The following is a 15,373-nucleotide window of genomic DNA, read 5'->3' on the forward strand; positions in this document are numbered from 1 at the left end:
AGGGAAATAGGAGCGTCTAATAGAGTTTGCTGCTCAGCTGTGAGAGTGGGAAGATGTAACGGTTGGAGAAAGTCTTCTATCTCTGACTCAAGAGCAGTAGATTTAGACGTATATAAGGTGGAGTAAAACGTATGCATGATCCGGATGACATGCTCCAGGGAGGTATGTAACATCCCATTAGAGTCACGCAATGCCGCTATGAAATTGGACTGGTGTTGAGTCTTGGTCAGTTGGGCAAGTAGTCTCCTCGAGCTTTCCCCTTCCTCATAATATTTCTGTTTTTGAAAGAACCTCTTATTTTTCGCATTTAAGAGTAACCCCTCATTCAACTTCTGTTGAGCTTCCTTCCATTAATTCTCATGCTCTACAGACGGGTTCATCACGTAGCTTGCCTCAGTGATTTTTACTGCCTGTAGCAGTCTCTGTATTTTAGCTCTACTTTCATTCCTCTTCCCATTAACTTTAGCAATCAGTATACCCCTTAAAAAGGCTTTCATGGTGTCCCACACCACAAGTCAGGAAGACGTGGGTGTGTTGAATTTGAAGAACTCAGCCAATTCCTGCCGAATATGAGACGCATCAGCCAGGACATTTAGCCAATATGGGTTGAATTTCCAGCCTCCTTCTTCCCGAGCTAAAGGGGGCATTAATCGAATATTTAGGAGAATAGGAGAATGATCGGAGAGTCGTCTAGGGAGATATGTAATATCATGAAGTAGTCGGCCCATTTCTTCATTCCCCAAGATCAAATCGATCCTAGATAGTGACCCATATGTACTGGAATAACACGAGTATAGTCGTGCATCTGGGTTTCTAAGTCTCTAAAAATCTAGTAAGGAAGCTTCCTGTAGTAGCTGCCCAAAGGGAGTTATTTCACTACGGGTCGCTAGCATGGGAGCATTAAATTTGTCTAGTATTGGATTGATAATATTATTGAAGTCTACTAGTAGAACCGTGGGAATGCCCGGGAAATCTACAATAATCTATATCAATTTTTTAAGCACTATCGGGGAATAAGGTGGGGGTATGTACACACCAATATTAATGCATTCAGTAGCATATAATTTACCATGTAAAAATATGTAGCGACCATCTGCATCTACTCGCTTTGTCATGCACTCAAATGGGATGGCCCTATGAATGAGAATGCTCACTCCCCTAGCGTATGTAGAATACGTAGCATGAAAGCATTGTCCAGCCCACTGAGGAGTAAGCAGTCGGGTCTGGTCTAATGTAAAATGGGTTTCTTGGAGGCAACACACTAACGGCTGGTATTGTTTTAGACTATGACCGCCCTCCTTTTTGTTGCGTCCTTAATACCCCTGACATTCCAACTCAAGAGATTAACAGAACTAGCCATATCCACTTTTTGTAGAAGACAGGCATGCCGTAGGCCCAGACAAGGACCTCCCTCGAACAGTGTCAGTTTTAGAAGATAGTACAAGGCTCCAAACAGGATTCCCCAGAAATGTCACTCTCATGGCTGCATAGACTAAAAGAACATCCCCAAACCACCCGCAGCTAACATAAACTTTTTCAGGGGGGTTACTGGCCTCACCGACTAGTCCTCTCCATGTACTCCCATAGCGGGAACGGAGGTATATAGAAAGACAGAACCCGTCGGCGACACCAGGCCCCAGGGTAACAAACATTACCCAGAGGAAGGGTGGCAAGCACATAGTTAACCGCACTACTGTGCACAATAGACTGGCGAATAACAAAACACAAACAGCTAAACCATTAGTATCCGAGCTCCCGCCCAACTCCCGGACAGAGTATACTCAGAACAATCCTATCGTGGACATTAACAACTTAATTGGATCTTAGTAGAAATATAACTGAAACCACTATCACCTAGGATTGCATTGCAGTGAGACTCTATGAGGTATATAATAAACACACACTCATACATACACACTACCCATGTATATTTATACATCAAGGGAACCCAAGAAGAAAAGCAGCTCAGTCTCCGTCCGCGTTCTGTCTTGCTTCGCGTAGCTGACGTTCATGACGGTCCAACCATCTCAATGCTTTCTTGGGGTCCTCAAAGAAGGTGGTGGTTCCCAACGCTGCCACTCTCAGTTTTGCCGGATAAATCGTGGAGTAAGAGACATCAAGTCCTCTCAGTCGACGTTTAATGTCGAGGAATCTCGCCCTTCTCTTTTGGACTTCCATAGAGTAGTCAGGAAAGACTGACACCTTGTGCCCATTAATAGATATTTCTGTAAGGTCTCTAGCTTTTCTGAGAATGATGTCACGGTCTCTGTAGTGGAGAACTTTCATAAGAACAGGCCTGGGCGGAGCACCTGGAGGCAGAGGGCGGGTAGGGACCCTGTGGGCCCTCTCGATAGCAAAGAGAGGGGTTAACGTCTCGGGTCCAAACTGATCTTTCACCCATTTCTCAAAGAATTCGGTAGGGTTTGCCCCTTCCACTTTTTCTGGTATCCCTACCAGTCTGACATTATTTCTGCGCAGGCGATTTTCCAGATCGTCTTGCTTGGCCATGAGGGTATCCAGCCGACGTGCTTGGTCACTGGTCTCTCTTTTTAGAGGCGGGATAGCATCCTCCACATCACCCATACGATCTTCCAGGGCAGTAGTTCGTTCCGCCAAGCGCTTTAAATCATGCCTCACAATAGAAACATCTTCTCTTATAGTTCCTACTTGCATGATAAGAGCAGTTAGTGACTTTCCACAATTTGCAATCGCTCTCATAACATCCTTAAGAGTGGGCTCCTCAGTGTCTGAATCAGGAGTTTCTAATTCAGTATCTGCGTCACAGATCTGCAGAGGGCCATATCTATTAGGACTGCAGACGTCTCTTATGCTGGCCCCTGCCTCTTCCTCCTCAGTGACCCGGCCAGCAGCGGTGTAGGGCTGCTTATTTCTGTCCTCTGCAGCTTGTGGGAGGGCAGTGTCCCGGGCATACTTGCCGAGTTTAGCTGCAGCCTCCCTCTACACCGCTCCTGCGCGCTCCCGGCAGTTCAGCGTGCCTGGCCCAGCGCCATCTTGGAAATCTCTGCCGACACCTCGTCCCTCTTTCCTCCGAGACATAGTGGCGGGATCGGTGTGTCTGGGCGGCGGAACGAGTTTCCCTAGCTTCTGAGCATTAATAGATGTCCACAGGATAAATGGCCGGGTTGATACGGGAGCTCAGTGAACTTGCTGCCGCTCACATGCCTGGCTAGCCACGCCCGCCACCCCCCCCCCCCTCCCCTTTCTTGACAGATTAATTTATCATGTACAGCAAGCTTAAAGGATAGATATACTTTTACAAACATTTTTTCAATGAAACACAGAAAAATTTAAGCAGTATACATATAATCCTGAATAAAAAAAATCTCCAACCATTTTGTATATCCAGCTCTTATGCAGACTTATGTGCACCAGGTTGTTGCAGCCATGGTTACAGACTACAAACAAGCCTTGTATGTAGTCTGACTTTGTACTAATTTGTTACTTCCTTGATAACCTCCTCCTGAGGACTAGGAGGCTTGAGTGCTCAGTGCAGAATAATGTTACTCATACTCAGCACGCTATATGTCCATGGGAGACCACAAGCTGCATTTTCTAGGAACTTACAGCTTGCACAGCTATATGAGGAGGAGATACAGGCTGTAGCATAGAGAAAAGAGACATCAGCTTTAAAGAGAACAGAGCTCTGAACCTGCAGATCCACAAGCAGATATGTCAGAGAAAGGAGAAAATTAAAATGACAGAAATTAGCCAAGACAGAGTAAATTGACCCTCAAAGGTGCTTGATGACCCTCTCCACTAAGTCAAAAGAAACACTAGACTATCTGGGCCTCAATACAATACATGAATAAACCACTCTGTGTTTGCAATGGATAGAATGGATAGAATGGATAGAAAATTGGTATATAAAAGTCCTACCTAACATAGAGTGAAATAGGCACCACAGTATTGAGGATAATGACATAGGACCAGAACATGAGGAACCCGGAGAAGGCTGCGTTGTTGACACCTTCTGGCCATGGAAGATACACCTGGAAGTAGTAGCCCTGTTTGCTTTCCCAAATTCCATTCCCAATAGCCAGGATAATGCACATAAACGCCAGGAAGCCAAAGATCTGTGAAAACAATCCAGAGAAGAAATATTAGGCCCTAAAAACCCCTTTATGTATGGACATTGAAGGGGTTCTCCAGGAATTAAGAAAATGAAAACACATAAATATGACTTAATTATAAATAAATTCCCAAATTCCTATCATTAGGTATAATGGCGCGTTTTTTTGGGGGAGCAATCATTAGGAGAAATAAAATGTCCGCTGTCCTATTAGTGCACACAAAACCTGTCCTAATCACACAGGAGGACAAGTTACTTCAGAGCAGTGAGGTAAAGACCTGCCTCATCCTCCTCTCTGCTCTACTTGTCAGGGGTTATGGTCCTGAATACAGTTTAATATGATCTTCAGCAGAATCTCTGTAGGTATGGAGTTCATAAGGAGACATGAAATACAGAAAGGAGGTGGGGATGTGGCTGTGTCCTGCTGTGTGATTAGGACAGGTTTTGTGTGTACTAATAGGAGAAAGGCCATTTTATTTCTCCTGATGATTGCTCCCCAGACAAAACTATCTATTATAACTAATGAAAGGTATTTGGGAATATATGTATAAAAAAGTAATATTTTGGTATTTTAATTTTCTTAATTTCTGGAGAACCCCTTTAAGCATTGATATATATACATATATTTTTATAATCTTCCACTTAATGATGTGTTACTTTAAGCTTTAATACTGACTTTATAACTCATTCGTACACACTACAGGGGAGGGGGTGCCAATATTTTTGCAATGGGTCCGGTAGGCTTAGATGAACCACTGCATGTGATGGCAAAATACATAAGAAACATACCCAGAGGACAAGGATATTCATGAGTCGGTCAATGCTGGTCCTTTTTAGGGTGGTCCGGCCACTGTTCTGCATCAGTTTCGTGTCAGGTCCTAAAATGAGGAAAATGGGCAGATGATCATGTGTGCCTCTAGGAAACGCTCCAAGGGACTTTAGGTCATTAACTGACCTGCAAATATGACCATCCCAAAGCACCATTCTGTGTTTCTAATAGTGCAGCCACGCAGCAAGATTTTTCCATTGTCCAGAGCATATTTTTCCCCCTTGTAGGTTAGTGTCCCGGTGAAGGTGTCCAGTTTGTTATTTGGGGCCTCACAAGCAATTTCACCTAGAAGAACAAGTATTAAACTTTTACTGTTCAGTCCAGAGATAAATGTAGTGAGTTATGGCATGTTAGGCTGAACTGATATTCCTTGTATAACACATCAGGAAAGCTGCTTCACACAACTTGCCTATTGAGTTTGGTTGGCTTGGTTTTTTACAGGTGGGTGCAACACATGTATAGCTATAGATGGACACAGGAGGTGATGTCGCCATATGACTCTATATACTGAATATTATTATTATTTACTATTAAAGCGCCATTCATTTCATGGCCCAACCCTTAAACTAGATAAGAACACAACTGACATACCATCAAACTGCGAGAGTTCTGCCAGTTTCTCTCCGAGGTCTCCTGTTATGGTGAGGGCCTGCTTCACCTTCAGATTAGTCTCTCTGAAAGAAGACACATAAAAAGGGACAATGAGGATAAGACAAGAGTTATCTACTGCAACATGAAGGTGTGACTCCAAGCAAGCAAGAAAAAAAAAATCACGATTTAGAGAAAGTTGTGGAAATCTACAGTATTTGGTGGTTCTAGGAAAGTTTAGGCACTACTATAATACTGCCTCCTATGTACAAGAATATAACTACTATAATACTGCTCCTATGTACAAGAATATAACTACTATAATACTGCCTCCTATGTACAAGAATATAACTACTATAATACTGCTCCTATGTACAAGAATATAATTACTATAATACTGCCTCCTATGTACAAGAATATAACTACTATAATACTGCACCTATGTACAAGAATATAACTACTATAATACTGCTCCTATGTACAAGATTATAACTACTATAATACTGCCCCTATGTACAAGAATATAACTACTATAATACTGCCTCCTATGTACAAGAATATAACTACTATAATACTGCTCCTTTGTACAAGAATATAACTACTATAATACTGCCTCCTATGTACAAGAATATAACTACTATAATACTGCTCCTATGTACAAGAATATAACTACTATAATGCTGCCTCCTATGTACAAGAATATAACTACTATAATACTGCCCTCTATGTATAAGAATATAACTACTATAATACTGCCCCCTATGTACAAGAATATAACTACTATAATACTGCTCCTATGTACAAGAATATAACTACTATAATACTGCTCCTATGTACAAGAATATAACTACTATAATACTGCCTCCTATGTACAAGAATATAACTACTATAATACTGCCTCCTATGTACAAGAATATAACTACTATAATACTGCCTCCTATGTACAAGAATATAACTACTATAATACTGCCCCCTATGTACAAGAATATAACTACTATAATACTGCCCCTATGTACAAGAATATAACTACTATAATACTGCCTCCTATGTACAAGAATATAACTACTATAATACTGTTCCCCATGTACAAGAATATAACTACTATAATACTGCTCCTATGTACAAGAATATAACTACTATAATACTGCTCCTATGTACAAGAATATAACTACTATAATACTGCCTCCTATGTACCAAGAATATAACTACTATAATACTGCTCCTATGTACAAGAATATAACTACTATAATACTGCCTCCTATGTACAAGAATATAACTACTATAATACTGCCTCCTATGTACAAGAATGTAACTACTATAATACTGCCTCCTATGTACATATATGATTATAGCTGTTATACTGCTGCCCCATGGATAGAAATGAAATAATAATAATAATAATAATAAATAATAATAATATTGACGATTATAATTGTCAGCTTGTGATTTATGAGACTCACTTACCCATCTAGCTCAGCCGTCTCGATGAATACCAGGCTGTTGGGTTCGCTGCTGGAAAGTAACAGCAGATCTGCCTAAACACAAGAGAGCGGTGAGACCTGTCCATGCTGGGACAAGGGATATTATACAGGAGGGGCACTACTTATACCACTTATCTCTTTATATTATATTTACAGACTGAACTGGTCACCATCAGAAGATTTATTATGTAAAATGAGGACAGGCAGGACATGCCTCGGGCAGAAGTAGCCTGGAGAGGCACCAAGCTCAATCATTTTATGGCTGCAACTGTAAAATGTTATCTAAAGGGGTTGCAGACAAAGGCTGTACTAGTACAGTACCCCACAGGACTACTGTAAATAGGTGAGGCTACTCTCACACTGGTGTTTTGGCTTTCCGTTTGTGAGATCCGTTCAGGGATCTCAGAAGCGGTCCAAAACGGATCAGTTTTGCCCTAATGCATTCTGAATGGATAAGGATCCGCTCAGAATGCATCAGTTGGCCTCCGTTCTGTCTCCATTCCCCTCTGGAGGCTGCCTGCAGAGTTTTGCTGTCCGCTTGACGAAACTGAGCCAAACGTCCAGGCACACAATGTAAGTCAATGGGGACGGATCCATTTTCTCTGACACAATCTGGCACAATAGAAAACAGATCCGTCCTCCATTGACTTTCAATGTAGTTTATGACGGATCCATCTTGGCTATGTTACAGATAATACAAACGGATCCGTTCATGACGGATGCATGCGGTTGTATTATTGTAACGGATCAGTTTTTGCAGATCCATGACGGATCCGCCCAAAACGCAAGTGTAAAAAGTAGCCTTAATTTGCTACTTAATGAGTTAATGCCCATTGTTAATGTTAAAAGCTTTGTGTTATGCCTCAGAACTGTGCCTATCTGCACTGCAACTCTCATCACCCTCAGTAAAGAGACTTTTCTTTGTTATCACTAAATTAGACCTGGTATTTGCCCCCATCACCCGCTGGGCCCTCACTCCACCTGACCTCTTGCCTTGCAGCATCAAGGCCACCCCACCTATCACCAGGCAGGAGCCCTAGAAAGATCCAGGGTGTGCCATTAGGGAAGGAAGGGTGTGCCCTCCATTCACTGCATGGCCCCAGGAAGTACCAGAGTTAGGAAAGCTATCATGAACCACTACTACTCCTATCTGTGCTACCAATATCACTACCACTCCTCCCATTCCTGCCTCCCCTCCGGGTCAATGCACTATTTATTACTTATTTTATGCACTTATATAGCGCTACTATATTCCACAACACTTTACAGACATTATCATCAAGCTGTACCCAATGAGGCTCACAATCTAAGTTCCCTATCAGTATGTCTTTGGAGTGTGGGAGGAAACCGGAGAACCCGGAGGAAATCACGCAAACACGGGGCGAACATACAAACTCCATGCAGATGTCGTCCTTGGTCGGATTCAAACCTGGGACCCCAGTGCTGCAGGGCACCAGTGCTAACCACTGAGCCAGTTAGTAGAAAACAAATCCATTTCATTATTAGGATATATACTTATGATTTCCATTTTTAGCACAGAACTGTAAGCTTGTGTAATGTGTGCTTCATTGAGACACATTAAGCCTCTGCCTAGTAGTGCTAAAAACAGAAACAAACAGCCCTTGTCATGAGCCGATGCTTATATCGGGGGGGCCGGAGTTTAATCCTACAACATATATTAAGTGATTGTAAAGAATTAATTCTTACCGTAACAAAGTTGTTATTTTCCAGTTTTATGATGTCGCCCACCTGCACTTTCATCCATTTTTCATTCGTAAACCTGAAGGACAAACTAATTAAAGGGGCTGTCCAGGATTAGAAAAACATGACTGATTTCTTACAAAAACAGTGCCGTGCCTGGCCACAGGAAGAGTATGGTACTCTATTCATTTCAATGGAGCTGAGCTGCAATATCAGATACAACATGTGGACAGGGGTGGTGCTGTTTCTGGAAGAAAGCAGCCATGTTTTTTTAATCCTAGACAAGCCCTTCAAGTGACATGAAATATGCAGAACAGTGGTCAGCTGATGATGATTATCAGTTTATTCAGTTCAAACGTTTGCAATCCGATGGTTTTCGCAGGATGCAATAATTTACTTCTATGACTAGTAGAATCACAAGGTGGATTCACTAGCCAATCATAATACTTTTACTTTATCCCACGGGTGGGGAGGGGGTTAATCAGGGGCACATTATTGCACAGCTTTGCTGCATTGTCTATTGGAGTATGAGGTAGTCTGAAACCCACCTCCTCTCTTATCAGAGACTTGGGGCTCTTTCACACAAGTGTGTCCCTTGCGGGAATCACTCTCAGTGTAAGAGTGGTATCCTGCGTTCTGGACTTACAGAAGCGCAGGGCATTATCATGATTGATAATGCTGTGTGCCTCTGCATGACCTTACTGACATAAAGCTGTCACTATGATTCTGCAGAAGAAAGGTCATGCAGAGGCACACAGCATTATCAATCATGATAACGCCCTGCGCTTCTGTAAGTCCAGAACACAGGATACCCCTCTAAAAGTGATCCCGCTAGGGACACGCTCGTGTGAAAAAGTCCTTAGACTGCTGCTCTTTCCTCCCCCATGCTTTATACTGATGCTTTGCTTGTGTATAAGCATGAGCTCAGCAGGGACAGAACGATAGTAAACTACGAGAAGGTGCAGTACATTTACAATGCTGTTGGTCACTTACCCTCCTTTACTAAGTACTTGAACTGTCCGATTATTAACCTGATTGTCACTTTTGTGTCGATACTGAAATAAAAAAGGAGATTTGTACAGAAATACAGTGGAAAAACACAAGCAAGTTGAGGAAAGTAATAAAAAACTCTCCTATCCACATTTTATTAACCCTGCCTTGACAACTCCTCTATTAGCAATTACAAAAGATTGCAACACATCAAAAATTTCCCAGTGGCTGACTGCCAGGGGTTATATTATCTAAAATCTGACAATTCATTTCATGGCACTGGGATTACACTAACCAAGGTTAAAGAGCATCTGTCACCACAATTAACCCTATTAAACCAGGCACACTGCCTGGTAGGGTTCATCATGGTAAAATAAATTGCTGCAATCTGATGTATAGTTGCAGCTACATTTTTACTTTTATTCTTATGAAAATGAGGCACTCAGAGCTGGCCTTGCCCCTTGGAGCACCGCTCCACCTACTCCTTTCCCCCATCGCCACTATCCCTCATGGTCATTAACAGGGACATGCATTCTCAATGCTCAGATGCCCGGTCCTGAAATGTCATGCTTGCGCCGGTACAACTTCATCTGTGCATGCGCAGTTGATCTCATCAGGCTCTCATCACTGAGATCTGCATTGTGGAAGCGCTGCCGACATCAGTCTCCTCTTCAAAAGAAGACTCTCCGCTTTGCTTCTAGATCACCGAAAGTGATCCCTTTCTTCCAGGAGGAGACTGACATCGTTGGCACTTGTGCATTGCAGATCTCACCTGAAAGAGCCACTTGAGATCAACTGCGCTTGTACCAATGAAATCAAACCAGTGCAAGCACAAGATTTCAGGGCCAGGCATCTTAATAGTCAGGATATCTGGCCCTGTAAATCAGACCATGGGGGGAATGACGACGAGGGAGAGGAAAAGGTGAAGAGGTGCTCCGAGGGGCTAGACCAGCCCTTTGGTGTTCCAAGCACCTAATTTGCATAACATTTTATATTTTGCTGCAACAGCACATCAGACTGCAGCAATAGAGGGGTCATTTAATCCACCACGATCAATCCTAACGTCCAGTATGTCTGGATTAATAGGGTTGATCATGGTGACAGATATTCTAAATAAAAAAAGAAAAAAACATTCATATCACATTAGAATTTGCATTTGTTTATAACTTGAGATAATGGTGGAATCTTACATAGTCATCGGTGGCATCTTTAACAGCAGACACAGTCAGCACCAATACCAATGGGACTACTGTAGTGAACCACGACAGGGAAGACACTTGAGGAATGAGCTGAGGAGGAAAAACAACATATTTATTTTATATGTAAAAAATCAAGATTATGACTTCAGTCTTACACTCCAGACACTATGCAGTGGCATACCAGCCATAGACCCTCAACACACAGATACACTGAGCTGCTTTCCATTTCCTTTGACATTGTCATAGCACTATCTGCCACGACCACTAGGGGGAGATAACTGAAAATGCATGCTCATGTATTCAACGACCTGCAGGGGAGCGCTGGGAGAAGGGCAGTGGTAGTTGTGGCACTGATAGTAGTGGTGGTTCATGGTGGCTGTCCTTACTCTAACGCTCCCTGGTGCTGTACAGTGAATGAAGGGGCACAACCCTTATTCTAATTGGGCACACCCTGGTATTGGGGCTCTTGTCTGATGGTGGCTGGGGTGCCCTTGATGCTACGTAGATGGGTGCTAGTCAGGAGGGCGGGTGTTTGTAGGGGCTAGCGGATGGTGGTGGAGTCAATGATCAGGCTTGTTTGGTTACAATAAACAAAGTCTGTCTTTACTGAATAGATGATAGGAGTTGCAGTACACAGAGCAGCAATAGGCACAGTTCCAAAGTATATTACAGTTTGCATTTCCCAATAACTGTGTATAGGCAGCGGCAATGATGGTAGTAGTAGTCCTCCCTGAGTCTCACTCTAAGTACACTTTGCAATCTTCCCAAAAAACTACAGGCATGCAATTCCATTCTCATTAACTCTTTCTGCGATTTCCTGGCTGCGGATCCGTCTCAAAGTGTGGTGGGCACCGAAGCAATATACACTTTCTACAGCAGTAAAGTATTTTGCCATAAACAGACGATACCTTACTGTCTTTCCAGGCATGGCCTCTAAAGTGGTTCTCTACGATCTGTGAATGTCCATTCTTTTTACCTCAGGGGTAGTCTTTCCGTTAAAGGGGTTGCGTCATCTCAGACTTTGATATTACTAGGATATGCCGTAAAAGTCAGATAGGTGTGGGTCCCACCTCTAAGACCGGCAATTACCTCCAGAACGGGGCACCACAAGTTAGGGAGAGCTCACTGTCCACGCGCAGCTTGCTCTCCATTAATTTCTATGGTAGTTTCAAAAATAGCCAAGCAAACGTGCATTCTTCATTGACTTTGGGGGTTCTGCAGATAGATGCGGGAACCAGAGGTAGGACCTGCACTTATCTGACATTGGTGGCATATCCTAGCGATATGTAACCAATTTCTTAGATGAGAAAACCCCTTGAAGTGGATCTCTGACAGTTTTCAGACTAGGGGATGAAGATTCCCTGGACCAGGCTTCTCTCCAGGCCTAGATCTCAGGAGCTCACACATGCACGTGTTGCCTCTAGCTCTGAAGACTAGACACTTCCTCTACTATACAAGCTGGGAAGGGGGACAACTAGTCCTGTGATTGTTAACTATTTACTACCCATACATAACCTTTCAGGATATACATCGTGCATGGTAAAGAGTACTTTAACTTCAAATCACAATATTTGACTCTTTAGCATAAGGCTAACAGTTTTGCATTAAATTAACCCTTTGCATAGATGTACTGGGTCACTGCACATGGAGTTTATTAGTTGCTGTAAGCTCCCCCATGTGGTGGCTGCAGACTATCAGAATGAAATAATTTAACAAAGAAGCCGAAAAAACTGAGTTCCCCTATACAGACCGGTAAGCAGAAATATGTGAAATCCTACAGAATTCATAATGCAGCTCTGGATGTGACTGGAGTATATAACAAGAGCTAACTGAAGATGAGTACAAGTGCAGTAAAGCAAAGTGATTACAATGCTACTCATCAATATATTTTTAAAAAATGGACATGGCTTAGTGAGACAGACGGGGCCTCTTATGGTTCAACAGATCTACTATCATGTATGCCAGAGACTGACATAAATTATAGCACAAATCTACGCCAGCATATAGCACATGGGGTTTAAAAAGATGTGCCAAATTTATTAAGAGGCTACCTTCTGTTTAAGACTAACTTTGAAATGTTAATTTTAAAAAGTACCTGTCAGCAAGTTCAACACTATGAAATTGGGCATCCTGATTGGTAGGTTTGATCCTGCTGAGGTAAAAGGATGCCTTATTAATCCCCTTCCATTGCGAAATTTCATTGTTACATCCATTTTTGTATGCAAACTAACTTATCGGTGCACCGTGGGGTGCCTGGCCCCTCACTCCACCAGATCTTCACCGCCCTGCACCTACAGCTACTCCCACTCTCCCCTTGATTTGTAATGCCAGGCAACAACCCTATCCTACCAAAGACAATTACCTTTCCCACCTGGTTCAGGACCCGACTAGAGGGACGGCCATACTGGACTTAGTATTAACCAATAGACCTGACAGAACAACAGATGTGCAGGTTGGGGGACACCTGGGAAATAGTGACCATAAAGTAATAACCTTCCAATTGTCATTCAAAAGAGCGTTTCTACAGGGAGAAACAAAAATACCAAACTTCAAAAAAGCTAAATTTTGCCAACTAAGAAAGGCCATAGGCCTAACTAACTGGGACAAAGTCCTCAAAAATAAAAATACAGACACAAAATGGGATATTTTTAAAAGCATCCTAAATTCTAATTGTGAGAGGTACATACCTTATGAGAATAAAAACTTAAGGAACAAGAAAAAAACAATGTGGATTAATAGAACTGTAAAGAAAGCAATAAATGACAAAAAGAAAGCATTTAAATTACTAAAACAGGAGGGTAGCACGGAAGCACTGAAAAACTATAAGAAAAAAATGTAATATGTAAAAAACAAATAAAAACAGCCAAACTAGAGACCGAGAGATTAATTGCGAAAGAGAGCAAAACTAACCCTAAAATGTTCTTCAATTATATAAATGGTAAAAAGTATAAATCTGAACAACACGGCCATCTACAGAGTAACGAGGGCAGAGTTGCAGAGAGAGATGAGGCGAAAGCAAAGCTATTAAATATTTTTTTCTTCACTGTATTCACTGAGTAAAATAAACTGTCAGATGAAATGCAGAATGTAAAATTCCCCATTAAAAGTGCCCTGTCTGAGGCAGGAAGAAGTACAGTGGCGTCTTAAAAAGATTAAAATAGACAAATCGCCGCGGCCTTCTCACTGTTTACCGCCGGGCCTTCTCTGTTTGATAGATCATCAGCTTCTGATCGGCGGGGGTCCGACACCCGGGACCCCCGCTGATCAGCTGTTTGAGAAGGCAGCGGCGCTCCATAAGCGCCGCGGCCTTCTCACTGTTTGCCGTCGGGCTGCCGGCCCACTGACGTCACGACTAGTATCAACTAGCGTGGGCGCGGCTAAGCTCCATTCAAGTGAACAGAGCTTAGCCGCGCCCACGCTAGTTGATACTAGTCGTGACGTCAGTGGGCCGGCGGCCCGGCGGCAAACAGTGAGAAGGCTGCGGCGCTGCTGGAGCGCCGCTGCCTTCTCAAACAGAGGATAGATCATCAGTTAAATGAAAGTGCAGAACCCCTTTAAGTAATGTCATAGCTAGACCCTTATTTCTGATATTTAATGACTCTATACTGACAGGGAGTGTTCCACAGGATTAGCGCATAGAAAATGTGGTGCCAATATTCAAAAAGGGTCTACTACAGAGGGATCTGGATAGATTGCAGGCTTGGGCAGATAAGTGGCAGATGAGGTTTAACACTGACAAATGTAAGGTTATGCAGATGGAAAGGAATAATGCAAGTCACCCGTACATACTAAATGGTAAAACACTGGGTAACACTGACATTTAAAAGGACCTATGAATTTTAGTGAACAGAAAACTAAGCTGTAGAAACCAGTGTCAGGCAGCTGCTGCCAAGGCCAACAAGATAATGGGTTGCATCAAAAGGGGTATAGATGCCCGTGATGAGAACATAGTCCTACCACTTTACAAATCGCTAGTCAGACCACACATGGAGTACTGTGTACAGTTCTGGGCTCCAGTGAACAAGGCAGACATAGCAGAGCTGGACAGGGTCCAGAGGAGGGCAACTAAAGTAATAACTGGAATGGGGCAACTACAGTACCCTGAGAGATTATCAAAATTAGGGTTATTCACTTTAGAAAAAAGACGACGATTGTATAAATATAATCAGGGGACAGTATAGAGATCTATCCCATCATCTATTTATCCCCAACACTGTGTCTGTGACGAGGGGACATCCTCTGTGTCTGGAGGAAAGATGGTTTGTACACAAACATAGAAGAGGATTCTTTACGGTAAGAGCAGTGAGACTATGGAACTCTCTGCCTGAGGAGGTGGTGATGGTGAGTACAATAAAGGAATTCAAGAGGGGCCTGGATGTATTTCTGGAGCGTAATAATATTACAGGCTATAGCTACTAGAGAGGGGTCGTTGATCCAGGGAGTTATTCTGATTGCCTGATTGGAGTCTGGAAGGAATTTCTTTCCCCTTAAGTGG

The 15,373-nt window shown here is 42.7% G+C and overlaps 1 protein-coding gene across 2 annotated transcripts in view; it reads right to left on the bottom strand.

Annotated features, from left to right (window-relative positions):
• The window catches only part of LOC120992301 (phospholipid-transporting ATPase ID-like), a 222,385-nt gene that overhangs the window by 56,245 nt on the left and 150,767 nt on the right, over positions 1-15,373 (bottom strand). For both annotated transcript variants that reach the window (XM_040421193.1, XM_040421192.1), the window contains exons 5-12: positions 10,870-10,968; positions 9,683-9,744; positions 8,696-8,768; positions 6,972-7,042; positions 5,511-5,593; positions 5,046-5,204; positions 4,880-4,968; positions 3,898-4,094 (exon numbers count right to left, since the gene is read on the bottom strand). In XM_040421193.1, coding sequence (XP_040277127.1) covers positions 3,898-4,094; positions 4,880-4,968; positions 5,046-5,204; positions 5,511-5,593; positions 6,972-7,042; positions 8,696-8,768; positions 9,683-9,744; positions 10,870-10,968 — 833 coding nt within the window. The remainder of the gene's footprint in view (positions 1-3,897; positions 4,095-4,879; positions 4,969-5,045; positions 5,205-5,510; positions 5,594-6,971; positions 7,043-8,695; positions 8,769-9,682; positions 9,745-10,869; positions 10,969-15,373) is intronic.

The sequence above is a fragment of the Bufo bufo genome, chromosome 2 (assembly GCF_905171765.1).
Source record: "Bufo bufo chromosome 2, aBufBuf1.1, whole genome shotgun sequence".
NCBI classification, from domain to species: Eukaryota; Metazoa; Chordata; class Amphibia; order Anura; family Bufonidae; genus Bufo; species Bufo bufo.